Source organism: Coregonus clupeaformis, chromosome 35, assembly GCF_020615455.1.
Source record: "Coregonus clupeaformis isolate EN_2021a chromosome 35, ASM2061545v1, whole genome shotgun sequence".
NCBI lineage: Eukaryota > Metazoa > Chordata > Actinopteri > Salmoniformes > Salmonidae > Coregonus > Coregonus clupeaformis.
This window is the reverse complement of record NC_059226.1, coordinates 19,194,439-19,220,489: the sequence shown is the minus strand read 5'-3', so window position 1 is coordinate 19,220,489 and position 26,051 is coordinate 19,194,439. Positions and strand designations below refer to the sequence as shown.

At 44.1% G+C, this 26,051-nt stretch overlaps 3 protein-coding genes across 4 annotated transcripts; 1 reads left to right on the top strand and 2 right to left on the bottom strand.

The window, feature by feature from the left end:
* The first annotated feature begins 2,585 nt into the window (after positions 1 to 2,585).
* LOC121551734 (myosin light chain kinase, smooth muscle) lies at positions 2,586 to 21,014 on the top strand. 2 transcript variants are annotated; one of them, XM_045210904.1, is made up of 17 exons: positions 2,586 to 2,863; positions 6,307 to 6,462; positions 6,995 to 7,147; positions 7,401 to 7,568; positions 9,577 to 9,621; positions 11,082 to 11,206; positions 11,338 to 11,491; positions 11,580 to 11,897; positions 12,271 to 12,373; positions 15,921 to 16,124; positions 16,309 to 16,526; positions 18,480 to 18,603; positions 18,789 to 18,941; positions 19,213 to 19,342; positions 19,472 to 19,559; positions 19,789 to 19,929; positions 20,249 to 21,014. In XM_045210904.1, exons 1-17 carry the CDS (start codon positions 2,704 to 2,706, stop codon positions 20,452 to 20,454), a joined length of 2,646 nt encoding a protein of 881 aa, XP_045066839.1. In that variant the 5' UTR covers positions 2,586 to 2,703; the 3' UTR covers positions 20,455 to 21,014. The 2 variants fall into 2 exon arrangements, with proteins under 2 accessions (XP_045066839.1, XP_045066840.1); XM_045210905.1 differs by lacking the exons at positions 2,586 to 2,863; positions 6,307 to 6,462 and having other exon boundaries at positions 7,076 to 7,147; positions 7,465 to 7,568.
* Positions 20,868 to 22,651, bottom strand: LOC121550554 (complement C1q-like protein 2). The gene is made up of 3 exons (XM_041862864.1): positions 21,972 to 22,651; positions 21,657 to 21,791; positions 20,868 to 21,584 (listed from the first exon to the last, which is right to left on the bottom strand). Exons 1-3 carry the CDS (start codon positions 22,261 to 22,263, stop codon positions 21,298 to 21,300), a joined length of 714 nt encoding a protein of 237 aa, XP_041718798.1. The 5' UTR covers positions 22,264 to 22,651; the 3' UTR covers positions 20,868 to 21,297.
* LOC121550555 (complement C1q-like protein 2) lies at positions 20,868 to 24,257 on the bottom strand. The gene is made up of 4 exons (XM_041862865.2): positions 23,944 to 24,257; positions 23,629 to 23,763; positions 23,242 to 23,556; positions 20,868 to 21,269 (listed from the first exon to the last, which is right to left on the bottom strand). The coding sequence occupies exons 1-3, from the start codon at positions 24,209 to 24,211 to the stop codon at positions 23,270 to 23,272; spliced, it is 690 nt and encodes a 229-aa protein (XP_041718799.1). The 5' UTR covers positions 24,212 to 24,257; the 3' UTR covers positions 20,868 to 21,269; positions 23,242 to 23,269.
* Between the last annotated feature and the right edge of the window lie 1,794 nt (positions 24,258 to 26,051).

Genomic DNA, 26,051 nt, shown 5'->3' with positions numbered 1-26,051 from the left:
CTTATATTCCTCATGGAAGTGGACGTGCAGCACTCTTGTCCTCCAGAGAGCCCAGCTTGGAGACTGTGTCTCTTCCCTTCCCAAACCTTCAGCTCATCAGCTCCTCATTTGTTTCAGCTGCGTGGGAAGATTGGCCATAGAGGGTTGGAGTTCCCGACCATACCAGCAGATGGAGCCATAGCTGTCTGGGTTTGCAGCCATCTCAGGGGGATGTAACGTCCCTCCAGGACACAGCCTCTCGTGACATCACAGTATCAACAGTTCTGTGAACAGTTTCAATAACTATGCTAGACAACCATTTGTTGTATTTGTTGGTGCCAGTGCAGTGCACTGCTTCACAAGACTGCAATACAAGACTTACTGTCGTCAGGTTGACATATTGTACTGTAGTTTACTGGCTTACCGTGCTGTGTGAGAAAACTGACTAGACCTAGATCTACATAGGTCATATTACTATTACCAGGGATGCTCATAGTAATACTGTCTGCATAGTGAGGCTTCTACTCTACTGAGCCATGAGGAAAGGGAACGCACCCAGAGAGCTGCTGGTTGCTGCAGTAGCAGCCGTTCGTTCTAGCGCCTGTGTTACCATGGACATGGCTCAATGTGGAGAGATTTATAGTGGCTGTCCCTCTGGGGTATTATATTAATTGTTATAGGTGCGAGGCTGTTGTGTTCAATGCTCTCACCTACCGGTGTGAAATTATACATACAGTACCAGTCAAAGTTTGGACACACCTACTCATTCAAGGGTTTTTCTTTATTTGTACTATTTTATAAATTGTAGAATAATAGTGAAGACATCAAAACGATGAAATAACACATGGAATCATGTAGTAACCCAAAAAGTGTTAAATAAATCAAAATATATTTTAGATTTTAGATTCTTCAAAGTAGACACCCTTTGCCTTGATGACAGCTTTGCACACTCTTGGCATTCTCTCAACCAGCTTCATGAGGAATGCTTTTCCAACAGTCTTGAAGGAGTTCCCACATATGCTGAGCACTTGTTGGCTGCTTTTCCTTCACTCTGCAGTCCGACTCATCCCAAACCATCTCAATTGGGTTGAGGTCGGGTGATTGTGGAGGCCAGGTCATCTGATGCAGCACTCCATCACTCTCCTTCTTGGTCAAATAGCCCTTACACACCCTGGAGGTGTGTTTTGGGTCATTGTTCTGTTTTAAAAAAATATATAGTCCCACTAAGCGCAAACCAGATGGGATGGCGTATCGCTGCAGAATGCTGTGGTAGCCATGCTGGTTAAGTGTGCCTTGAATTCTAAATAAATCACTGACAGTGTCACCAGCAAAGCACCCCCACACCATCTCCTCTATGCTTCACGGTGGGAACCACACATGCGGAGATCATCCGTTCACCTACTCTGCGTCTCACAAAGACAAGGCAGTTGGAACCAAAAATCTCAAATTTGGACTCATCAGACCAAAGGACAGATTTCCACCGGTCTAATGTCCATTGCTCATGTTTCTTGGCCCAAGCAAGTCTCTTCTTATTGGTGTCCTTTAGTAGTGGTTTCTTTGCAGCAATTCGACCGTGAAGGCCTGATTCACGCAGTTTCCTCTGAACAGTTGATGTTGAGATGTGTCTGTTACTTAAACTCTGTGAAGCATTTATTTCGGCTGCAATCTGAGGTGCAGTTAACGCTAATGAACTTATTCTCTGCAGCAGAGGTAACTGTGGGTCATCCATTCCTGTCGCGGTCCTCATGAGAGCCAGTTTCATCATAGCACTTGATGGTTTTTGTAACTGCACTTGAAGAAACCTTCAAAGTTCTTGAAATTATCCGGCTTGACTGACCTTCATGTCTTAAAGTAATGATGGACTGTTGTTTCTCTTTGCTTATTTGAGCTGTTCTTGCCATAATATGGACTTGGTTTTTTACCAAATAGGGCTATCTTCTGTATACCACCCCTACCTTGTCACAACACAACTGATTGGCTCAAACGCATTAAGAAGGAAAGAAATACCACAAATTAACTTTTAACAAGGCACACCTGTTAATTGAAATGCATTCCAGGTGACTACCTCATGAAGCTGGTTGAGACAATGCCAAGAGTGTGCAAAGCTGTCATCAAGGCAAAGGGTGGCTACTTTGAAGAATCTCAAATATAAAATATATTTTGATTTAACACGTTTTTGGTTACTACATGATTCCATATGTGTTATTTCATCGTTTTGATGTCTTCACTATTATTCTACAATGTAGAATAATAGTCAAAATAAAGAAAAACCCTGAAATGAGTAGGTGTGCCCAAACCTTTGACTGGTACTGTACATAACAGAGATGTCACACACATCCAAAGTTCAGTCACTACACTGATAAGTGAGCACTCAAACAGTAAGACAGGTGAATGTGAGTAGATCAAACACTTGAAAAAGCGACCTTTAGCTGTGTGTGTGTATGTGTGTGGATAATCTCTCTCTTTCTGTATGTGTGTGTTTCTATTGGCTGTGTGAGAAGGGGACAGAGATACACAGACACACTGATAGGGACAAAGTGAAAGGGAGGAAGAGATAGAGAGAGAGAGGCTTGAGGGAGGAGACTAACTATGACTAAACTATGAGTTGGCTGTGAGTATGAGAGAGCAGCAGTGAGAGAGAGAGGGAGAGGAAGCTTGATAAGCGGCTTGGGAAATGACTGTTGAAGTTTGTGTGTTGTATGCAGAGACATTGTGGTGCCGGACATGAGCAGTGACAGCAGCTCCAAGAAGCGTTATGTATCAACCCTCAGGATGTACATCGGACCCACCAACACTTCCCCTGGGCAGGGAAAAAACGTCTTGGCAGCCAGGACCACTTCTGCTACTGTCACTAGGACTGGGATAGACACAGTCTCTGGTACAGGTAAGAGACAGCCATAGTGTGTGTGTGTGTTCAGTGTGTGTGCATGTTCTGTGTGTGTGTGTGTTCTGTGTGTGTGTGTGTGTGTGTGTGTGTGTGTGTGTGTGTGTGTGTTTTCAGTGTGTGTTCGCGTGTTCAGTGTGTGTAATGTATGGGGGGTCTAGGAGTGTAACTATTGGCATTACTGTCTAGTTGTTCAGGTCAACATTGTAATAAACTAGTTAGAACAGACGTTTATCCCAGAGATTGCACTGCTGAATGAACCCTAACCACACACCATGACAAAGCAGTCACTTTCATTTTCAGACAGTATATTTGCTTGTTTTACATGACAATGATATTTATTAGTTTTGTTTCTGCTTACCAGTTTGATATTGCAGATGTTAACATCTTGTATTGTGTTTGGACTCTGTACTTCTTGAGTACTGGCTTTTGTTTTGTCGTTGTTTATAGTTACAGTGCAGAACTTCCACTGCTATCCACCTAACAAAATGTTTGAACATGTATGTATTGAGATTTATTGTGTGTACTTCCTTATATGTGCACCATCAAAGCGCATAGCATGTACAGTATTTAATGTATTTTCTGATTTCCCTAATTAGCATTGGCTTCATGCCCATTACCTGAGAGGTGAAGGGTGCAGGAATCTACATGCTCAGTTGTTGTTTGTGAGTGCATTTAAAGGCCATGCTGTTAACGGTTCTCGTTTTGAACAACCTGAGGGAGGGGTTTGGAGAAAAAACATTAGTCCCCCCACCCTCAGCCTCCTTTATACATGTTTTGTGATTGTGTTTCTCTGAGTGTAGTATCCTAAAAACCTGTGATGGTGTATGACACTACTGTGACAGTTCCATCCACACTTGAAAGTAAAAGAGGCGTGTAAGCAGAGTGCGAATTATCGGGGGGCTCAATTATTTTTTACATTCATTGATGATGTGACAATCACAGCTAAGTCAGTTCTAGAAGGCAGATGGATTTTGGAGGATCTGGAAGAGCTCACCAAATGGGCCAGAATGGAGTTCAAGCCTGAAAAAGGGAAGTGTCCAGGAACGGTACCAATTCAAGATTGGAGAGGAGACCATCCCCACCGTCAGGATGAGTATGGTCCTGGGGAAGTGGTCAAGTTCTCTGGTCTAGAGGCACCAAGGTGGTCCACCTCGAGCCTGCGGAAGTGGTACAGGGCTGAGCTCAATGACAAAGAGAGTGTGAAGGAGATGCTCTTGCAAGCCGACACGTGGATGACATCTCTGAAGAAGAGCGGCCTACCAGGCAAGTTTAAGGCATATGGCTACCAACACAGGGTACTTCCCAGACTCCTCTGGCCACTGCTTGTCTATGAGGTACCTATTTTAACAGTGGAGGCACTAGATAGCAAAATTAACAACTTCCTCAGGAGATGGCTGGCGGTCCCAAGAAGCTTCTACTCCATCTGCCTGTACAGCACAGACAGCAAGCTACAGCTGCCATTTTTGGTAGAGGAGTACAAGGCAACAAAAGCACGTCAGGCTATGATGCTGAGGGACAGCAAGGATGAGAGGGTTCGCCAGGCAGAGATCGAGGTCAAAACAGGTCGCAAGTGGTCAGCCAGCAGAGCGCTCACGGAGGCAGCAACACGCTGACATTGTTGGGTCGGTAAACCAAGGCAGGCTGGGTCTGGGATGCACAACCAGGCCAAGCTGGAAGAAAGCAGATCCAGAGGAGCTTTGTGGCATGGTGCAGAGGGAGGTCCGAAAGGCTAAGGAAGAAAGCAGGTCCAGAGGAGCTTCGTGGCATGGTGCAGAGGGAGGTCCGAAAGGCTAAGGAAGAAAGCGGGTATGTCAGAGCTGTAGCCAGGAAAGAAACAGGGCAGCTGGACATGCGTGCGAGAGAGGCACTCACCTGGCAAGACATCTGGAATATGGAAGGGCAGCGGATTCAGTTTCTGCTTTTCTCTGTGTATGATGTGTTGCCCACACCAACAAACCTCCACACATGGGGGTTGGCAGAGAGCCCCACCTGCGCACTATGTGGATGACCAGCCAACCTGGAGCACGTGTCCTCTTGACAAGCAGGTCTGACCGATGAACATTTCAGGTGGCGACCAAATACTTACTCGGGACTGGCCACGGGACTGTAGCAAGCAAGGAGAAAGCCGAAACAACTCACTCAGGGCCCCTGTTTCATCCACTTCCTGTTTCAGGAGAGAGCGCAGCAAAGGGAACAAGGACCAAAGGGATCCTTGCCACAGCAGGTGACTGGGAGATGTGGGCCAACTTCAAGAAGCAGCTCCAATTCCCAGAGAAGATAGCCAGCACAAGCCTCAGACCAGATATCGTTCTCTGGTCTAGAGGCACCAATCATGTGGTCCTCATCGAGCTCACAGTGCCCTGGGAGTAGAGGATAGAGGAGGCACATGAGCAGAACCTTGAGAAATACCAGTCCCTCATCATTGAGTCAGCAGAATGGATGGAGAGTCTGGAATCTACCAGTTGAGGTCGGCTGCAGGGGCTTCGCAGGCCAATCACTCTGGAGAGCCCTGGGGCTGCTCAGCATGGAAGGAGTGGCAAGGAAGAAGCTAGTGGCTGACGTCAGTAAGCAGGCAGAAGTGACATCCCGTTGGATCTGGCTGAAGATTAATGCCAGGGATCAATGTTAAGATGGAAATCAAGATGAAAGTTAGGTAGTTGTCAATCAATATGTATTGTTGCATAACACATGGCAATGCACAAAACTGATTTAAAGTTCAGATACTGTGAGATGTTTTAGTGCCGAGATGTTGGCTGTGTGCTACTGCTGTCTTTATACTAATTTGGTGGTCTGGTGGAGAAACACAGAGGAAGTGTTTCAGTGTTTCGGTTGCAGTTGTTTTTGTTCAGGCTTTTCCCAATATACTGTACATGTGCGGGTTTGGGCTATTTGTGTCTGTGTTGTAGACAATGTAGTAGGTGTGAAGGCATGCTGGAGTCTTTCCTGTAACAGGGAGAGCTGATAAATACACTGCTAGATGAGAGATGTGGTAAGCACATTAGAGCAGAGGAAGAACAGAAGTACAAAAGCAGTGATGAGGAAACGTTGTCAGTAATGCAAGATGACAGGCCTGGCTGAACACCCCACTGTTAGTTCCGGCAGGCTGACCAAAAGTATTTTAGCAGTTGTTTTCCTCCTGGGTGAGAAAAAAGAGTGGTCGAATTCCACCCAAATTAGTAGGTCTACCGGTATCCAAAAACTAAGTGCTGAGTGTTGATTGATTCATTTCAGAGCACAAAGACGTTACATGTGGTTGTTTCACATGCCAGAGCAACACAGCTATAGGAGCCTGCTTATCAGGCTGTCATAGAACAGATGGCCTGCTGTATGAATTTCAAATGTGCTTATAATACTCTCTGTCCCCTGACCCCCGTCCCCCACACCCCCTGGTACCCTGTTTCTCACCCCCTTGTCGCCGGGCCCTGCACCATCTCATCCAGGGGACAGCTGCCCCACACCAACCCCCCTCAGAGGTCTGGATCCACCCCTGTTCACAGAGCCATTGGAGGACTGCTCGGTGGATGAAGGAAGTGACATCACACTCCGAGGGGTTATCACGGGAAGTCAGCCGATCAGTGTGTCCTGGCTGCACAATGGTGAGCTGAGGACAGGCCTTAAACTCCATGTCCTGCACAGAGTTTGGCTCTATGCCATTAGAATTCAACTTTATGAATTTGACTTGGAGTTTGAATAGAAAATGTCATTAAAATCAATGTCCACTATGACATTTTATATCCATTGCCAAATGGACTTGAACGCCCAAACAACTAGCTAATTTTAGGTAAATAAAAAGCACATTTGCGTCACTCTGCTGCCCATGTTGCAAATTAGTACTAACTTGTGATGTTTTTTAGTTCTTTATATATCACCACATTAGAAGGATAAGAAACTACTTTCAAGTGATACCGCTCATGCTCCGTTAACACCTTAATTACATTTTCATTTTAGGACAGTGGGTGTTCACCCTCCCACATACTCAGTTTTTCTCTGTCTATGCCTGTCTCTCGATTTCACATTCACACTCTCTGAGACGAACAGACACACACACTGAAGCTGAGGACTAGTGTCAGTGGCCTGAGCTCTGAGAGAGTGTTTCATGTTGCTGTATCTGGGTGTTCCTGTGGGTAGGTGAGGCAGTGTTTTTTGGGAAGCCCCTCTTCGATGGCAGTGAGACTAGGCTGGTGGTGAGGGAGTGCCTACCTGAGGACGCGGGCGCCTACACCTGTGTGGCAGAGAACCGAGCGGGCAAGACCTCCAGCAGCGCAGCTGTGTGTGTGAGAGGTAAGACAACACACACACACACAATGCTGAAGTGAGCTCAGATCACTGGCGTACCACACGCAGCCCCGCGAAACTGCAGTATGCCACTGGCTCAGATGGTACAGCCGGTGGCTTTATTTTGCATGAACACCAATAACACAAAGGGTTAACAGCACAGCAGTAAGAGTTTAGATTCTGATGTTGTGGTTTTTTCTTTTGTCCCTTCTGTAACGGGATACGAAACTGAAATTTTCCCCTGATGGAAACAATCCAGACTTTGAGACTATCTGCGGAGTCCTAAACTCAACTTCACACACTTCCCCTCCCCTCAACAACAGCATTATGGAAAACAGAGGCTCAAAGTTACTTCTGTCATCCAACAATGACAGTGTCTTCAGACCAACTAGCTCGAACACCCCGAGCCCAGGAGGAACCCGAAAAGGTAAAACATGAACTCATTAGAGACTGTCTCTTATACACTGAGTGTACAAAACATTAGGAACACCTTCCTAATATTGAGTTGACCCCCTTTTGTCCTCAGAACTGCCTCAATTAGTTGGGGCATGGACTCTACAAGGTTTCGAAAGCGTTCCACAGGGATGCTGGCCTATGTTGACTCCAATGCTTCCCACAGTTGTGTGAAGTTGGCTGGATGTCCTTCGGGTGGTGGACCATTCTTGATACACGGGAAACTGTTGAGCGTGAAAAACCCAGCAGTGTTGCAGTTCTTGACACATTCAAACTGGTGCACCTGGCACCTACCATACCCCGTTCAAAGGCACTAAAATATTTTGTCTTGCCAATTCACCCTCTGAATGGCACATACACAATCCATGTCTCAATTGTCTCAAGGCTTAAAAATCCTTCTTTAACCTGCCTCCTCCCCTTCATCTACACTGATTGAAGTGGATTTAACAAGTGATATCAATAAGGGATCATAGCTGTCATCTGGATTCTCCTGGTCAGTCTGTCATGAAAAGCGCAGGTGTTCATAATGTTTTGTACCCTCAGTGTAATCTCTTTCATATTGTATACATCTCTTTAAAGCAGGCAAGGTTATTTTAGCAAAAATGCTACATTTACTTTTGGCTCATTTTCAAAGACATGAATATGCTTTCTGTCCAACACACTATGGGTTATTACGGATACCTGGTTATGGTTCAGATGAACCACATCAGTCATATTTGGCATTAATCACTTCAACCAATCAATGCTTAGTTCAACAACGGAGTGTCTGTATGGAAGTCCCATCCAGCTGACTGCCTTTGCACCGTTTCCCTTGTTCTGTATTACAATGCTGCTTTGATCTGCTCTCTCACCGCTCTCTCACCGCTCTCTGTACAGCACCATGTAGGGGAAGAGACAGTCCACTGTAGTTTAGTTAAACCTAGAGACAGTGGGTGTGTCCGCATACCCATACTAGCGTACTTCAAACTAAAACTGCATACTCATTTCGCATTTCAACTAGTAGAATTCACTCATCTTTTCCGACTCATGTGTTTGACAACAGCTGATAATCAGATAAATTGACCTCGCTGTACCAAAATGAACGAATGACGAGAGTCAATCCAATCGCACATTAGATGACGAAATGTCACATACTATAAAACATACTGTTTTTCTGAAACTATTTAGTACGCTGGTATGGGTACTCAGAAGATTTGGTCAACAAAAACTGTAATTGCTAATTTGCTACGTGAGGCTTATTTGATCTAATAGAAGTTTTGCTATGGTTAGGTTGTTACGAATGCACTGATAAGTGGACACACGTGGCATTTTCGGCAACTTACCCAAAAATGACCAGTTGTTCCTGTTGTCATAGAGATAAAGGACTCGTGGTCCTTTGTAGCTCAATTGGTAGAGCATGGCGCTTGTAATGCCAGGGTAGTGGGTTCGATCCCCGGGACCGCCCATACCTAAAACTGTATGCACACGTGACTGTAAGTCGCTTTGGATAAAAGCGTCTGCTAAATGGCATATTATTATTATTATCATGGATATAACCCGTTTTAGCATGGACGTTGCCATTGAGGGCTTCCACCATTTTAAACTAGTCAACTGGGTGGGGATTCCTATGCGTTGGGAGCAATCAGCCTTTGATGAAGGAAATTGACTACTTTAAAATGGAGATGCCCATGCTGTCACAGACACTATAATGGCACAGATAAAAAGATGAGCCCTCTATCTCTTATGGCCTGGTGTTCACACGCATATCTGCCTTCTCATTGGCTAGAATGGTCCCACCTGATCTCGCCTCCTCCTGTCTGCCTTCCATATTTGAGGACATGTATTTCCATTGTTAGAGCGTTCACTCTAATATCTTGTCAATATAATAGACAATCTTTGGTAATGGTACAGAGAGAGCTTAGCCACGCCCTCCCACACCCACACACACCCCTATCACTAACTACCTGCACCTGTGATCTCATCTCGCCTCACCGTTCCACCAGTCTCCACAGAAGTCACGCCAAAGAAGAGAGCCAGCTCAGGGACAGGTAAGATACACACTAGCCTTTCTCTCTCCCTTCCTCTGTGAGCAAGCCAAGAGCTGCACCTGTCTCTGTCTCTCGTTCAATGCATTTATTATGTATGACATTTCCTGTTGTTGTCCTTGCTTTACTCTATTGTGTTTATATCAACCCACAGCTTTTAAATCATATTGTCGTCCAGCCTCAGATACTAGAACTACACATTTAGTTTGACCCTTTGTACTCTTCTGTATTGTCAGGGTGTATTGTGCTGCTGTAGTGAGGGACTTTGCTCTGATCTGGGTAAGGCTAGAGTGTTATTGTGTATGAACTGGGTAAGGGTGTTACCAGGTAGACCCATAAAAGCATGTATAGTTCACACGGGCCACCAGTTGCCCATCCCTGACTTAATTGCATACGTTTGTGTAGATAACTTGTAACTTTGTCATTAGATGGTGTAGGTTTACATCGTTCAGTGGATTGCCCAGAAGCTGATTTGTCATAACTTGATGTATGCTGGCTGTCCACTCTTATCAGTTGCCTCTAATCTGTGTGGAAGAAAGAGGAAAGTTGTTTAAAGTAGACGGGTAACTGAATAATGTTATTAAATTTGAAATGGAGTGATTAATATAGAGCTATTTGTTAGGCTAGATGGGCATCAGTTGAATGCATTCCATGGGAGGTTTTGTGACGTCAGTTCTACAGTCCTACTTGTCTCAAAGAGAAAGTGCTTTATACACTCACACCAATTAAAACACAAGTGCAGCTTTATCCCAGTGGTTCTAGTCAAATCTACCATACTGCCATACTGATTTGACTACTGACCAGAAAGAGGCTGTGTCCACAAAGCCCTTCGGGGCTTTGCTCTTAAAAGGAATTATCTTCTGTAATGTAATGTCAGGGTTATAAGGAAGTTATCTGTACGTGGTTATCTGTACGTGGTTATGAATTATATCTAACATTTCTATCTTCAGCATACTTGATAACAGTATTGGCAATTCATTTGCATTGAAAATGAGTGTTTGGTCTATATGCTTGACCATGTTATGTACTAATGTGTGTGTGTAGGCGTTTGTAGTTGAACTTGTTGGATACTCATGGTCTCATAAGGACTGCTTCTACTTGTGTGGTATGTCATCTGTGTTTGGTCATGAAATCCTGCCTTTGTTTTCGGTTGATACATCAGGCCCACCATGAATCGTGGTAGTAAGGGTTGCTAGTGATGAGAGGAACTTGCGCGCGTGCTCATACACAGACAGACAGACCTACAGACAGACGTAACCACGCACGCACACATACACAACAGTCGTACTAACAAACAGAACCACTCACACACATACAATAACACTTACATGTACAAAAACAAACATAGTTGTTCTCACACACAGTTAATAATGTTTTGTACCCAAATCATTCTTGTGGCCCCTTGAGGCCTCTAGTGGACTCTAGTCAAAACTCTGAAGTTGGTTTTACCCTGTCTTTCACAGCCTCGTTGCAGTTTAAAGATCCCCCGTCCCTCATTGAGGCACGGCTAGGAGAGACAGCCCATCTGACGTGTGTGTTCAGTGGCAGTCCCCCTGTGGTGTCCTGCTGGATACGAAATAAAGAACCGGTACCAAATTATTTTATTATAATATCATTTTCGAATGAATGAACAAATATCACTAGCCTTCTTTTCACATCCTTCTCAGCGTGTGAGTGTACAGTTTGTGTCTTTCTTTGTCTAACTCACTCTCTCTGTAGGTTGTAGATGGGTCTGAGTTGTGGGTAGAGAGCAGTGATCAGAGCAGTACGTTGGTGATAGCAGAGCCAGGACCTGAGCACGCAGGACGCTACACCATTGTAGTACGAGACCGCAAGAGCTCGGCGCAGCATACCGTCGTTCTTTCTGTCATAGGTAAATAACACACCCAAAACATTTCTGTGCTTTGTGTGTTTTTCTGCCAAACCTGTTTGTAACCTGTACCGTGTCTTCCTGGTCCCAGAGCGGCCCCAGTCCCCAGCCTCCAGCCCTGTGGTGTCTCTCCTCTCTGTCTCTCCTCTCTGTTTGGTCCTGTCCTGGTCTGGGCCCTGCTACGACGGAGGCAGTGCTGTCCTGGGCTATGTGGTTGAGGTGAAGAGAAAAGGCCCCGCTGAGTCTGGGGACTGGAGTGAGCTCACAGCCCATTGCAAGAGCACCTCTTACAAGGTGCGCTCCGTGCTTGAGCCCCAGGCAGAGTACTGCTTCCGGGTGAGGGCCTACAACGTGGTGGGGGTGAGCGAGCCCAGTGAGGAGTCTCAGCTTATCAAGATGGAGCAGAAAGGTGAGCCATGTCAGTATCTAGTTGATTGGTTCCAGCAGCAGTAGTATACTGTGAACTTCATCATGTGTGGCTGTATACTGTGTGGCTCAGTTGGTAGAGCATGGCGCTTGCAATGCCAGGGTTGTGGGTTTGATTCCCACGGGGGACCAGTACTGTAAGTCGCTCTGGATAAGAGTGTCTGCTAAATGACTAAAATGTTAATCTAGCTTGTTTATCACATGGACTTCATGCCTTCAGCTGCAGACAGGAACACATTGACAGGATTTTTCAGTCTGTTTCCTATATATTTGTATCAATAGGTGCATTGTTTGATGCTGCCTATCTGATGACTGACAGCTCATACTGTATGTCTGTCCCTGTGTGTGATCTGTAGCTGAGCCACAAGAGGAGGAGTCTCCTCGGACATATGAGGACGTCACCATCGACTCCACCCACAAGGTCACTGATCACTACAATGTACTGGAGAAACTGGGAGTGTGAGTATCTCCCATGAAACATTACACAAAACACACATTGAATACTTTAATGTTCACAACAACACACACACATGCCTGTGTGTGATGCAGTGTAGCTAACAAAATGAGTTAAACTCACTGCCCCCAGATCGGCAGGTTAGCGATAATCTCTCTTATCCTCATGAAGGTTCATTGACATGAACAAAAATGTATGTTCATCTACATGTAAGGAACACTCACTATCTTGTTCAATGCCAGCTCTTGTTCACAAGGTTTTTCAAGCGAAAAAAAAAGTTCCCTCCTCTCTGAAATGTCAAAGGCATGGCTGATCAGGCCTTGACAAAAACACTTGTTGATTCAGTGTTCAGTCAACAGAGAGAGGAGGGGAGAATATCGCTGGGCCTGCCAGAGAAGTGTTCAAACAGACAGACCATGTAGCAACACTGATCAGCTCCGTTTAGTCAGAATGAGGGATGTGGTTTAATTTTCTGACCCACTCACTCTACCATTTCTTTACATGTGTATGTATCTCCACTAACACCCAACTCTAGCTCTCCGTCCTCTGAACTCATACAGTACAAAGGCAGAGAGTTGTCTAAGTAATTTAGTGGTTAGGACCATAGAAATAGAATCTCTTCATTCTAGTTCTGTAGTTGAGACCCTGAGTTTTTCCTGACAATGACCTGACCAGGAAAACCCCTGAGTTTTTCCTGGTCAGGTCACATGGTCAGGGAAAACTCAGAGAAAGCCACCCTTCCTCTACATTCCTGGGCAGATCTAGGTCAGATCTCCAGTTAGCTCAGATCTCCAGATGGAGGAAGTTGGTCTGGAGCCATGATTATACATGGGCTTTACAGACAGTTTGGCACCGATTTACAATTGCATTATGGTCCATGGGGTTCACATGTACAGTACCAGTCAAAGGTTTGGACACACCTACTCATTCAAGGGTTTTTCTTTATTTGTACTATTTTCTACATTGTAGAATAATAGTGAAGACATCAAAACTATGAATTAACACATATGAAATCATGTAGTAACCAAAAAAGTGTTAAACAAATCAAAATATATTTGAGATTCTTCAAAGTAGCCACCCTTTGCCTTGATGACAGCTTTGCACACTCTTGGCATTCTCTCAACCAGCTTCATGAGGAATGCTTTTCCAACAGTCTTGGAGGAGTTCCCACATATGCGGAGCACTTGTTGCCTGCTTTTCCTTCACTCTGTGGTCCAACTCATCCCAAACCATCTCAATTGGGTTGAGGTCGGGTGATTGTGGAGGCCAGGTCATCTGATGCAGCACTCCATCACTCTCCTTGGTCAAATAGCCCTTGCACAGCCTGGAGGTTTGTTTTGGGTCATTGCCCTGTTGAAAAACTAATGATAGTCCCACTAAGCGCAAACCAGATGTGATGGCGTATCGCTGCAGAATGCTGTGGTAGCCATGCTGGTTAAGTGTGCCTTGAATTCTAAATAAATCGCTGACAGTGTCACCAGCAAAGCAACCCACACCATCATACCTCCTCCTCCATGCTTCACGGTGGGAACCACACATGCAGAGATCATCCGTTCACCTACGCGGTTGGAACCAGAAATCTCAAATTTGGACTCATCAGACCAAAGGACAGATTTCCACTGGTCTAATGTCCATTGCTTGTGTTTCTTGGCCCAAGCAAGTCTCTTCTTCTTATTGGTGTCCTTTGGTAGTGGTTTCTTTGCAGCAATTCGACCATGAAGGCCTGATTCACGCAGTCACCTCTGAACAGTTGATGTTGAGATGTGTCTGTTACTTGAACTCTGTGAAGCATTTATTTGGGCTGCAATCTGAGGTGCAGTTAACTCTAATGAACTTATCCTCTGCAGCAGAGATAACTCTGGGTCTTCCTTTCTTATGGCGATCCTCATGAGAGCCAGTTTCATCATAGCGCTTGATGGTTTTTGCGACTGCACTTGAAGAAACCTTCAAAGTTCTTCACATTTTCCATATTGACTGACCTTCATGTCTTAAAGTAATGATGGACTGTCATTTCTCTTTGCTTATTTGAGCTGTTCTTGCCATAATATGGACTTGGTCTTTTACCAAATAGGGCTATCTTCTGTATACCACCCCTACCTTGTCACAACACAACTGATTGGCTCAAACGCATTAAGAAGGAAAGAAATTCCACAAATTAACTTTTAATAAGGCGCACCTGTTAATTGAAATGCATTCCAGGTGACTACCTCATGAAGCTGGTTGATAGAATGCCAAGAGTGTGCAAAGCTGTCATCAAGGCAAAGGGTGGCTACTTTGAAGAATCTCAAATATAAAATATATTTTGATTTGTTTTTGGTTACTACTTGATATATTATATCATAGTTTTGATGTCTTCACTATTATTCTACAATGTAGAAAATAGTAAAAATAAAGAAAAACCCTGGAGTGAGTAGGTGTGTCCAAACTTTCTACTGGTACTGTATGTCTATAGCAGGTGTGGGCAAAATACAGATCCGGCCTACGAGCCCATTCAATCCGGCCCGCGGGAGGTTTGAGTATTTATAAATGTTTTGGGGAAAGGATTATTATGGGTTAAAAAAAACACTCCAGGCTACTCTTGAACATCTAAAACTAGATAAACAACTTTAAAACGTGTAGGCTGACCCTCCGCGGTGTGCTTGGAAAACCTTTTTTATACCACTTTTCAGCGCCATAGGCTTGAATGGGAAGTATTTGGCTACGCCACTGCTCTTGAACCGTTAACGCTACCAATACCAAAATAACTTTAAAATGTGCAGACTGGCACTGGTACTGTTGCTTGAGAATAAAAAATGTATATATATATATATATATATATATATATATATATACTACTTATACTTTGCACACTACCACTATTGCATAAATCCCAATGCTTTTCAGGGGCAATAGATTTGAATGGGAAAAATGACTACTAGTCCTCCACCGTTTTCAGCTAGAAACGTCATTCAAACTTTCAAACGTGCAGACCGGTCTGGAATAGGTTGCTTGTATACTGACCGCAACTACTGAACCATACAACTACTGACCACAGCTATTGACCACAACCACCCAACTACTGACCACAGCTAGAAACACCACCCCAACGTTGACATGTGCAGACTGACTCAATTTAGATGCCTTCAACACAGCTTTTTGCTATCATTCCTACTTCATAAACTATAAAGCTGGTTGTATCCCCATTCATTTCAATGTCGGAATGCAGGCTTCAACATTCAAAACTGAAATCACTGCTGCAACTTTCAGACAAAACATTTTGAGAGCTTAAAAACACATTATATGGCTTATGATGATATAGTACTCACTCTAGCCTAATATACCAGCCTACTATAACCCATTATAATAACTCCACACCTACAACCATTCCAAAATAGGTCACTATCACTAACCCGTAGCCTATGAAAACCCTATTTCTACCATTATTACTACAGCCTTCACTACAACTGCTTTCATTACCATGAAAAACACCTAAAGAGGAGCAAGCAAACCACATTTTATTCAGGAAATGTAATTTTCTAGTTAACGACGTGTATCTGCTGTGACACTCCACAGGGGGAAGTTTGGCCAGGTGTTCAAACTGACCCACAAGGAGACGGGCCGTGTGTGTGCCGGGAAGTTCTATAAGGGCCGGCGTGCCAAGGAGAGGGAGGCGGCCCGTAAAGAGATAAAGCTGATGAACTACCTGCACCACCCCAAACTGGTCCAGTGTCTGGGGGCCTATGATCTCAAGCCAGAGATGGTCATGGTCATGGAGTTGTAAGTACAGTATCTAGACAACAAACATTGACCACAATACATGGCAGTGGAAGCCATAGAGCCCTGTAGAAGTAAATGCATGAGGTCCGGTGTCACTAATGTGAATTGAGTTAATTTGAATTGAATTGAATCAAATTTAAATTACAACCTTATTGATCCTGTGATTGTTTGTGTATGTGTGCAGCATTGCTGGAGGTGAGCTGTTTGAGCGTATAGTGGACGACAGCTTTGTGCACACAGAGCCGGCCAGTGTACGCTACATGCAACAGATCGTAGAGGGGATTGGCTACATGCACCAGCAGCACATAGTCCACCTGGACCTGAAGCCTGAAAACATAGTGTGTGTTGACCACACTGGCACGCGCATCAAGATCATTGACTTTGGCCTGGCCAGCAAGCTGGGTGAGTGTGGGGCTGGCTGAGGGACAGAGCCAAGGGTGTTGAATGGTGCTGCATGTTTTGGAAGCATTGTTGGTTTGCATTGCAACACCTGGAAAATGAATGATGTCCCTGAAAAGATTTTGAGCTCAAATTTCTGCCTCTCTGTTCACTGATATACAGTGGTATGAAAAAGTATTTGCCCCCTTTCTAATTTTCTCTACTTTTGCATATTTGTGATACTGAATGTTATCAGATCTTCAACCAAAACCTAATATTAGATAAAGGGAACATAAGTGAACAAATAACACAACAATTACATATTTATTTCATAAACAAAGTTATGCAACACCCAATTCCCCTGTGTGAAAAAGTAATTGCCCCCTTACACTCAATAACTGGTTGTGCCACCTTTAGCTGCAATGACTCCAACCAAATGCTTCCTGTAGTTGTTGATCAGTCTCTCACGTCGCTGTGGAGGAATTTTGGCCCACTCTTCCATGCAGAACTGCTTTAACTCAGTGACGTGTGGGTTTTCAAGCATGAACTGCTCGTTTCAAGTCCTGCCACAACATCTCAATTGGGATTAGGTCTGGACTTTGACTAGGCCATTCCAAAACTTCCAATTTGTTGCTTTTTAGCCATTTTCATGTAGACTTGATTGTGTGTTTTGGATCATTGTCTTGCTGCATGACCCAGCTGCGCTTCAGCTTCAGCTCACAGACGGATGGTCTGACATTCTCCTGTAGAATTCTCTGATATAGAGCATAATTCATGGTTCCTTCTATTAAGGCAAGTCGTCCAGGTCCTGAGGCAGCAAAGCATCCCCAAACCATCACACCACCACCACCATGCTTGACCTTTGGTATGATGTTCTTACTGTGGAATGCAGTGTTTGGTTTTCGCCAGGCATTACTGGAACCATGTCGTACAAAAAGTTATACTTTTGAATCATCTGTCCATAGAACGTTCTTCCAAGAGTCTTGATGATCATCCAGGTGCTTTTTGGCAAACTTGAGTCAACTTTTTGGACGAGATGGGTCCCATTATGCCTGGCGAAAACCAAACACTGCATTCCACAGTAAGAACATCATACCAAAGGTCAAGCATGGTGGTGGTGGTGTGATGGTTTGGGGATGCTTTGCTGCCTCAGGACCTGGACGACTTGCCTTAATAGAAGGAACCATGAATTCTGCTCTGTATCAGAGAATTCTACAGGAGAATGTCAGACCATCCGTCTGTGAGCTGAAGCTGAAGCGCAGCTGGGTCATGCAGCAAGACAATGATCCAAAACACACAATCAAGTCTACATGAAAATTGCTAAAAAGCAACAAATTGGAAGTTTTGGAATGGCTAGTCAAAGTCCAGACCTAATCCCAATTGAGATGTTGTGGCAGGACTTGAAACGAGCAGTTCATGCTTGAAAACCCACACGTCACTGAGTTAAAGCAGTTCTGCATGGAAGAGTGGGCCAAATTCCTCCACAGCGACATGAGAGACTGATCAACAACTACAGGAAGCATTTGGTTGGAGTCATTGCAGCTAAAGGTGGCACAACCAGTTATTGAGTGTAAGGGGGCAATTACTTTTTCACACAGGGGAATTGGGTGTTGCATAACTTTGTTTATGAAATAAATATGTAATTGTTGTGTTATTTGTTCACTTATGTTCCCTTTATCTAATATTAGGTTTTGGTTGAAGATCTGATAACATTCAGTATCACAAATATGCAAAAGTAGAGAAAATTAGAAAGGGGGCAAATACTTTTTCATACCACTGTATGTATGGGCTGTGTCTCAAATGGTACCCTATTACCTATATAGTGAATAACTTTTGATAAGGGCTCATAGGGCTCTGTTAGAAAGGGCCTGTTCAAAATTAGTGAACTATGTAGGGAGTAGGGTGCCATTTGGGATGCAACCTCATTATCCCGAGGTGTTGTAACCTCATTATCCCGAGGTGTTGTCTGTCCTCCAGACCCCTCCACTCCCCTGAAGGTGATGCACGGGACACCAGAGTTTGTGGCTCCAGAGGTGATCGGCTATGAGACTGTTAGCTTAGCTACAGACATGTGGAGCATTGGAGTCATCTGCTACATATTGTGAGTACTAAGGCACTATTCTGTTTCATTCATTCTCAATTAGACCTTCTTCTTCTCTGCCTATAACAGGGCTTGACAAACTGGAGCTTTTCTGCCACCTAGTGGCCATATATTGCTATTGCTCATATATCAAGTTCAAACGCGCGTGTGTGTACGTGTGTGTACGTGTACGTGTGTGTGTTCAGACTGAGTGGCGAGTCTCCCTTCCAGGGTAACAGTGAGGCAGAGACCCTGGCCTTGGTAACTGGTGCTCAGTGGGAGTTTGACGAAGAGAGTTTCGAAGAGATCACTGACCAGGCCAAAGACTTCATCAGCTCCCTGCTCAACAAGGAACCAAGGTCTGGGACAACACCATATACCTGTACCAATATATAGTCTCTGAGTGACTATGGATGAGCCTATCCCTCAAGGACCTGCCCTCGATGTCTCCCCTCTAACCCTCCCTGTTTTGCCTCTCAACCCTCCCTGTCTCCCCTCTAACCCTCCCTGTTTTGCCTCTAACCCTCCCTGTCTCCCCTCTAACCCTCCCTGTTTTGCCTCTAACCCTCCCTGTCTCCCCTCTAACCCTCCCGGTCTGTCCTCTAACCCTCTCTGTCTGTCCCCACCCAGGCGCAGGATATCCTGTGAGGAGGCTCTGGTCCACTCCTGGATAGCTGAGCCCATCTCAGCAGACCCCAGGACCACCAAGTGTCTCTCCAAGGAGAAGATGAAGAGGTACCTCGCCAAGCAGAAGTGGAAGGTAGGTAGTGGGTTCCCCACCAAGATTATACTTTGTATTTTAGTACATTTCAGTTCTTTCATTATTTAATCATACCCCAGTAGGTGTGTGAAACCCATTGACTGAAGCCTCTCTGTGTATCTCCTGTAGAAAACAGGGAAGGCCCTGCTGGCGCTGAAGAGGATGGCTCTGTTGTCTAAAGCCGATGGGCCTGGCTCTCCCACCCCCCCTACAGAAGGTGAGACCTCCCGCCATACTTCCAAAGCCTGCCATACTCAATCCAAACCATGTCAGTTTTTCTCCTCTTATTTTAGGCTCGTAACCCTACCATTCCTCGTGATATATGACCCTGTTAGCCCGGTCAACCAGATGGGAGCTACGCATACCATTGGTTCACTTGTGCTCAGTCTGGCTGACCAGTCTATGACTCTGCTGTGAGCCTTGACCCTGTGTCTGACCCCTGACAGACAGTCCCCTGAGTCCCGAGGCAGAGCAGGCCCTGCGGTCTCTAGAGGTCAAACTCCAGGGGGTGCCCCAGTTCTCCCTGACCCTAACGGACCAGACAGCCTCCCAGGGCTCCACCGCCCGCCTCTCCTGTCACCTCACAGGTACCTACCTGTGCACTGATTTACACTACAAACGGCTTCCACATGTTTGGTTGACCGAATTACACATTTTCACTAAGTTTCAGCTGGTGCTTGTAAAGATTTTAAATGCTTTGTTTTAAAGTTGGACATTGATTAAGAGCAATCATGCCTAACTAACTCCCTTTCTCAAGGACGCACAGCTGCATCGTGCTGTGTAAAACACTTTAAGTAGTTAGTGTGTAACTGTTACATTCCATTTCCTGAGCTCTTGTCATTGGATGTTTCCTCTCTCTCTCCCCCCTCTGATCCCTTCTCTCACCCCTCTGACCTCTCCTTTCAGGGTACCCTGACCCAGAGGTGGTGTGGTTGAGGGGTGAGGAGCCTCTGGAGGAGTCATCCCGGGTGCAGATAGAGTATGAAGAGGATGGGTTCTGCACCCTGGTCCTGGCCCAAGTTGGACCAGAGGACTCTGATATTTACACCTGTAGGGCCACCAACGACCAGGGGGAGGCACTGTGTTCAGCCAAACTCATAGTAAAGGAATAGGTTTGGTCAGAACTGTGAATACATATCGAAACACAAACAAGCAGATGTGCAGAAATTCAGACACCCATGTTTGTGAAATGTCTTTCAAACATTGCAGAAAATGTTGTATAGTGCTTGAACCACTAAACTCTGTACATTACGGCTCTTGTGAAATAACTCTCTGATTTCAGATCGGAAAACCTCAAAGTCCTACTAGTTATTTTGGACATATGTACGGTTTAGAAAATAATAACCCTGTGAATTAAGACTACTGTGAATAAAGTAAGTGTCTTAATAATAAAGGAATCTTTTTGCACCAAGTATGGTTGGTAAACATTTGACAGATGTAAGTTTAATGTGCATGTATTGTAACCGCTATGAATTTGGAAGTATTTTTTTATTTTTCTCAGTGAACCATTACTGTACAAAAAATGTATAATTGCCTCTAAGGCCAATGGCTTTTTATTTTTACAGTTACTTATGTCCACCAGATGACACATTTTATTTTGTGAAAGAGTATGTGTTGTAGTGGAACAGCAGCCTTGTGGAAAGTGTGACAATAAAAGATAGGAAGCACATCATTCTACTGCATTATAACCTCACTGTGTGCTACAGATTACTATTTTATGTCTACTAACTTAAGGACTGGATTCAATCCATATCTGCGAAAATCTGCGCTGTAGCGTGCTTGAAATTTTTAAGGTAATTTCCAATTGACACGTCATATGCAGCGTTTGCTGTAAATGCAGTTGCCGCCGACGCGGGGACATTGTCTTTAAATGTCAACGCGATACGGATTGAATCCAGCCCTTATAAAAAAATTAAGTAATTTCAACCATTTAGCTGTTGAAATGTGTTCCATGTTTACATGGTGAAGAGCAAGAAGCCACTGAAGGTGTTGTAGTTCATCCCGTCATCATAGACCAGCCTGTTAGCCTGCAACTCAACATAGACATTATCTCCCACCTCCAGAGGAATGACCACTGCGTTGCTGCCACTGTCCTGGGCATCGGTTCCTACCGTGTCCCAGACAGACACCAGCCCCTGGCCATTCTTGGTCAAGCGCACCACAGAATTAGGAGTGTCATTCTGGTTGTTCATCATCGTGAAACGGAAGTAGTACATTCCTTTGACCGTTGCAGTGAAGATACCTGTAGGGACATAGCTTTTAGTTTCACAACACCACACAACATGATGCAACACACACACAGAATATCTAGTACCTGTGGCAGGGTTGTAGGAGCTGCCAGTGTTTGAGAAGACCTTCTTGTACTGCAGGGGAATGGGAGTGGTGAAAGGTCCAGTGTTCCCATGGCCTGTCTCCCGGAGAGTTGCGGAGAAGGCCACCTGAGGCCGGCCTGAGAGAGATACAGGATGGATAAAATGATCTATATTGAACTGTATATCATATCAGTTGTAATAATGTATTCAAAGATCAGAAGCTGTTAGAAAGTTAAATATAGGATAATCCCTATAATAGACAGAGAAGCAATGGGTGGATAGGAGGTTGGTGACAAATGTGAAAAGGGCTATATTACCTCCAGTTAGTCTCTTCAGCTCCTCCACTTCATTCTCACTGGTTTGTAACCGGGTCTCCATGAGTCTCAGGTTATCCCCCATAGTTCCCAGTTTCTCCCCCATGGCTCCTAGTTTCTCTCCTATAGATATCAGTTCTTTCATCAGAGAACCAGTGTCAGATGGGCAGCATGCTTTCTGGTCCTCGTGGTCTCCCTGACCCTGTGTCCCAGACAGACAGCAGCATAGTGCCAGCAAAAAGACTGCAATACCCTTCATTCTCAAAGCCTTCTGAAGCCTTTCCTGCAGCATCATTCTGTATTGTTTCTCAGACCAGTCTTTCCCTTTAAATGGTGCACTTGTCAAATATTGCACAAGATGCTGGAAACTTTTTGGGTGGTTAACAGATAGGGAAAATACAGACTTGCGCAAAAAGACAAATAAATGGACCTGCTTTGAAAAAAATTGAGAAAAGAGAAGCTTAAAGACAGCAAGGCATTTAAAGGTCACTTAAGAAATGTAAACGTGTTTAGCATTTAGCTTATAACATAATCATAAACCATGCAGATCTCTATGCTTTATGTGCCTCCATGACCTCTGCCCTCTGTCTCTCCCTACATTACTGTTCTTTCATGATTGTACATGGGAAACACTTATTTCAGATCTGAAACCCCTGTCCACAACTAACTTTTATGTCAAACGTATGATTGAAATAAATACCCTGTCAATTGAAACTCATATGATTACAGGACATTATTTGACGTGACAATCACTTTTTATTTTTCACTTATTTACATACACATTAAATGTGATTGACAGGGTCTTCATAAATTGAGTTTACTTTGTCAGTATCTTGGAAAATCCATTTTGAAATGCATGTATCTTCCTTTCAAATGTACCTCACCATGATCAATATAATACCCAGTTCAGTTAGGGGGAATTCAGACATGAGTTATGGCACTTAGGAGTAGGACTACTGTGCACATACTAAGAGTAAGTATCTTAATAGTAAATTCATGTTTTTTCATGAATGGTTAAAAGTTTATTGACAGATGTAAGTTCATGTACATATAGTAAAAGTTATTAAATTTTTTCACTTCAGTGAAGCATTACTGTACAAATATGTTTAGTTACGTCTAGAATCAATAGATTTTGTATATATTTATACAGTTACATGTCCACCTGATGACAGCATATTCTTATACATTATTGCACTGCATTTTAACCCCACAGTGTTCTATGAAGCAGAGATTACTATTGTATGTCTACTAACGAAAATAAAGTAATTTTAACCATTTAGCTGTTGAAATGTGTTCCATGTTTACATGGTGAAGAGCAAGAAGCCACTGAAGGTGTTGTAGTTCATCTCGTCATCATAGACCAGCCTGTTAGCCTGCAACTCAACATAGACATTATCTCCCACCTCCAGAGGAATGACCACCGCGTTGCTGCCAATGTCATTGGCATCAGATCCTGCAGTGTCCCAGACAGACACCAGCCTCTGCCCATTCTTGGTCAAGCACACCACAGAATTAGGAGTGTCATTCAGGTTGTTCATCATTGAGAAACGGAAGAAGTACATTCCTTTGACCGTTGCAGTGAAGATACCTGTAGGGACATAGCTTTTAGTTTCACAACACCACACAACATGATGCAACACACATACAGAATATCTAGTACCTGTGGCAGGGTTGTAGGAGCTGCCAGTGTTTGAGAAGACCTTCTTGTACTGCAGGGGAATGGGAGTGGTGAAAGGTCCAGTGTTCCTATTGCCTGTCTCCCGGAGAGTTGCGGAGAAGGCCACCTGAGGCCGGCCTGAGAGAGATACAGGATGGATAAGATGATCTATATTGAACTGTATATCATATCAGTTGTAATAATGTATTCAAAGATCAGAAGCTGTTAGAAAGTTAAATATAGGATAATCCCTATAATAGACAGAGAAGCAATGGGTGGATAGGAGGTTGGTGACAAATGTGAAAAGGGCTATATTACCTCCAGTTAGTCTCTTCAGCTCCTCCACTTCATTCTCACTGGTTTGTAACCGGGTCTCCATGAGTCTCAGGTTATCCCCCATAGTTCCCAGTTTCTCCCCCATGGCTCCTAGTTTCTCTCCTATAGATATCAGTTCTTTCATCAGAGAACCAGTGTCAGATGGGCAGCATGCTTTCTGGTCCTCGTGGTCTCCCTGACCCTGTGTCCCAGACAGACAGCAGCATAGTGCCAGCAAAAAGAGTGCAATACCCTTCATTCTCAAACTCATGTTCTTCTGAAACCTTTCCTGAAGTATGGTTCTGTATTGTTTCTCAGCCCAGTCTTCCTCTTTATAAATATGCCATCAGGAAGTAGGAACTATTTGTCTGAGAAGTGCTGAACACACTTCCTTTGCCCTTGCAAGGGCAAGGGCAAAGGAAAGGTAGAGGGTCTCATAGAGGAAGATAGTTCAGCTCTCAGTTAAAATGGAAAAAGGTCAAACAAAGCCTTTTGTTTCTGGATATTCATGCTCTTGAGTGTCATTCTTCCTGCATTGGATATCTTTGGTAAAATCATTTTAGGACCAAAGAATACAGCCCATGCTGTGATAATATAATTTACTTGCCTTTTATTGTGCATACTATAATTATAGTATCAACAAATAGCAAAGACGTATAAAAGAGGGTTAACCATGTTAGGGTATTTTGATAGTTGTAGTTAGTATTTATTGGGCCATTGTGTAATGATTGATTGAAATAACTTTTCATTAGATGTTGTATGTTTTGATGGAAGTAGTTGATTTTGTGTCATGTATTTAATGTTTTTATTCTTAATGCATTTAATGCACCATGATCATTAGTCCACTAGAGAGCAGCCTATTCATCAGAGGAAGAGAAGTCAATGTGGGGCTTTTTCAGAGGCTTGATTTGACACATACTGGCTGAGAAAAGTGGATTCTAACAGTACAGTCCTGTACTTGATACTGTAGAACTACATAATGTTTTTTGAACCAGTTATGAGAGGATAAATGGTTAAGGCCACCATTACATTTATTTTGGTAATGCACCCCCATTGGGATAAAACAAGGCATCTAGGTTGGTGGTGGGGGGTCATAAAGATGTTCTTTCAACCCGAGGTAGACTAGGTCAGATGGTTTAACTAAATCAATTCATCAAATTATGCCAAAAGTGTTTTAACATTGCAATATGCTGCAGGGTTTAAATTAAATGACTGTCATTAATATCTTGGCAAATAGCCTAAAAAGTGGCAAGTCAGTTTAAACCCGTTGGGTTGTGCAGACGACATGCACTATGACCTTCCTTGCCTCATATGCAACTTCACAGCTTATTAAAATATGCAGCTGGGCCATGTCTCATCTTTCGTCTGTGGTCTTTTACGTCGAGGAGTACCCCACCATTCGGGTGTGTTAAATTAATACCTTGCTAATTATATAAAAACACTGGGGTAGGGAGGGTGTGATGCTTGTGATAAATCTGTTGTAGCTGACTACAGAACAGCTGAGCTAGCAGCATCTGAGTGTGACTGAGGCACTGGTCTGGCTCACTACCAGCCACTCTCTCCATGTCTCTGCCAGCTGACGTGAAAGGCAGACCTAGCACTATAGGGGGCCTGTCCCGTGGCATTCCTAAATCACAAGCAGTAGACTCACTGATATTAAGTTGCATTACTTTTCAAGGACTCAAAAATACAAAATGCAAACTAAGATTATGGTCTTTAGTTACCCCCCGGAGCACTTTCTCAACTGAAAACTACCCCAACTGCCAAGGCAAGCCAGTATCCACATTCTCACAATTTGATACACAACAGAAAGCTTTTTCTGAAAATGTTCATAAGTCTGGATTGGCTGTGGTTTAACAGTGAGGAAGTGGGAGGGAGGAGTTCACCCTGTGTTCAGGTCTTTTGCTCCTTCCTGGCTCTTACGTAACTAATTCTCAAGTCATGTGCCTTCCTGGAACTGTCCTGACTCAACAGAACATTGGTAGACAGTAAGAGAACAGGTCTCCTACCGGACAACTTTCTCTAACTGGAGCAGAGTTGTTCCCTTTGCTATTGAAACAATACTTTCTACACATCTGTGATCCTACCAACTTTCAACTAGCGCCGTCTTG

What these genes read in the sequence shown, in the direction of transcription:
- LOC121551734 (XM_045210904.1), top strand. Translation starts at nt 2,704, where the DNA reads ATGAGCAGTGACAGCAGCTCCAAGAAGCGTTATGTATCAACCCTCAGG. An exon ending in CGTCGTTCTTTCTGTCATAG is followed by an intron (nt 11,492 to 11,579) that starts GTAAATAACACA and finishes TCCTGGTCCCAG; the next exon opens with AGCGGCCCCAGTCCCCAGCC. An exon ending in TCGCCAAGCAGAAGTGGAAG is followed by an intron (nt 19,343 to 19,471) that starts GTAGGTAGTGGG and finishes TATCTCCTGTAG; the next exon opens with AAAACAGGGAAGGCCCTGCT.
- LOC121550554 (XM_041862864.1), bottom strand. Translation starts at nt 22,263, where the DNA reads ATGATGCTGCAGGAAAGGCTTCAGAAGGCTTTGAGAATGAAGGGTATT. An exon ending in GCTGAAGAGACTAACTGGAG is followed by an intron (nt 21,792 to 21,971) that starts GTAATATAGCCC and finishes TATCTCTCTCAG; the next exon opens with GCCGGCCTCAGGTGGCCTTC. An exon ending in CTCCTACAACCCTGCCACAG is followed by an intron (nt 21,585 to 21,656) that starts GTACTAGATATT and finishes ATGTCCCTACAG; the next exon opens with GTATCTTCACTGCAACGGTC.
- LOC121550555 (XM_041862865.2), bottom strand. Translation starts at nt 24,211, where the DNA reads ATGAGTTTGAGAATGAAGGGTATTGCACTCTTTTTGCTGGCACTATGC. An exon ending in GCTGAAGAGACTAACTGGAG is followed by an intron (nt 23,764 to 23,943) that starts GTAATATAGCCC and finishes TATCTCTCTCAG; the next exon opens with GCCGGCCTCAGGTGGCCTTC. An exon ending in CTCCTACAACCCTGCCACAG is followed by an intron (nt 23,557 to 23,628) that starts GTACTAGATATT and finishes ATGTCCCTACAG; the next exon opens with GTATCTTCACTGCAACGGTC.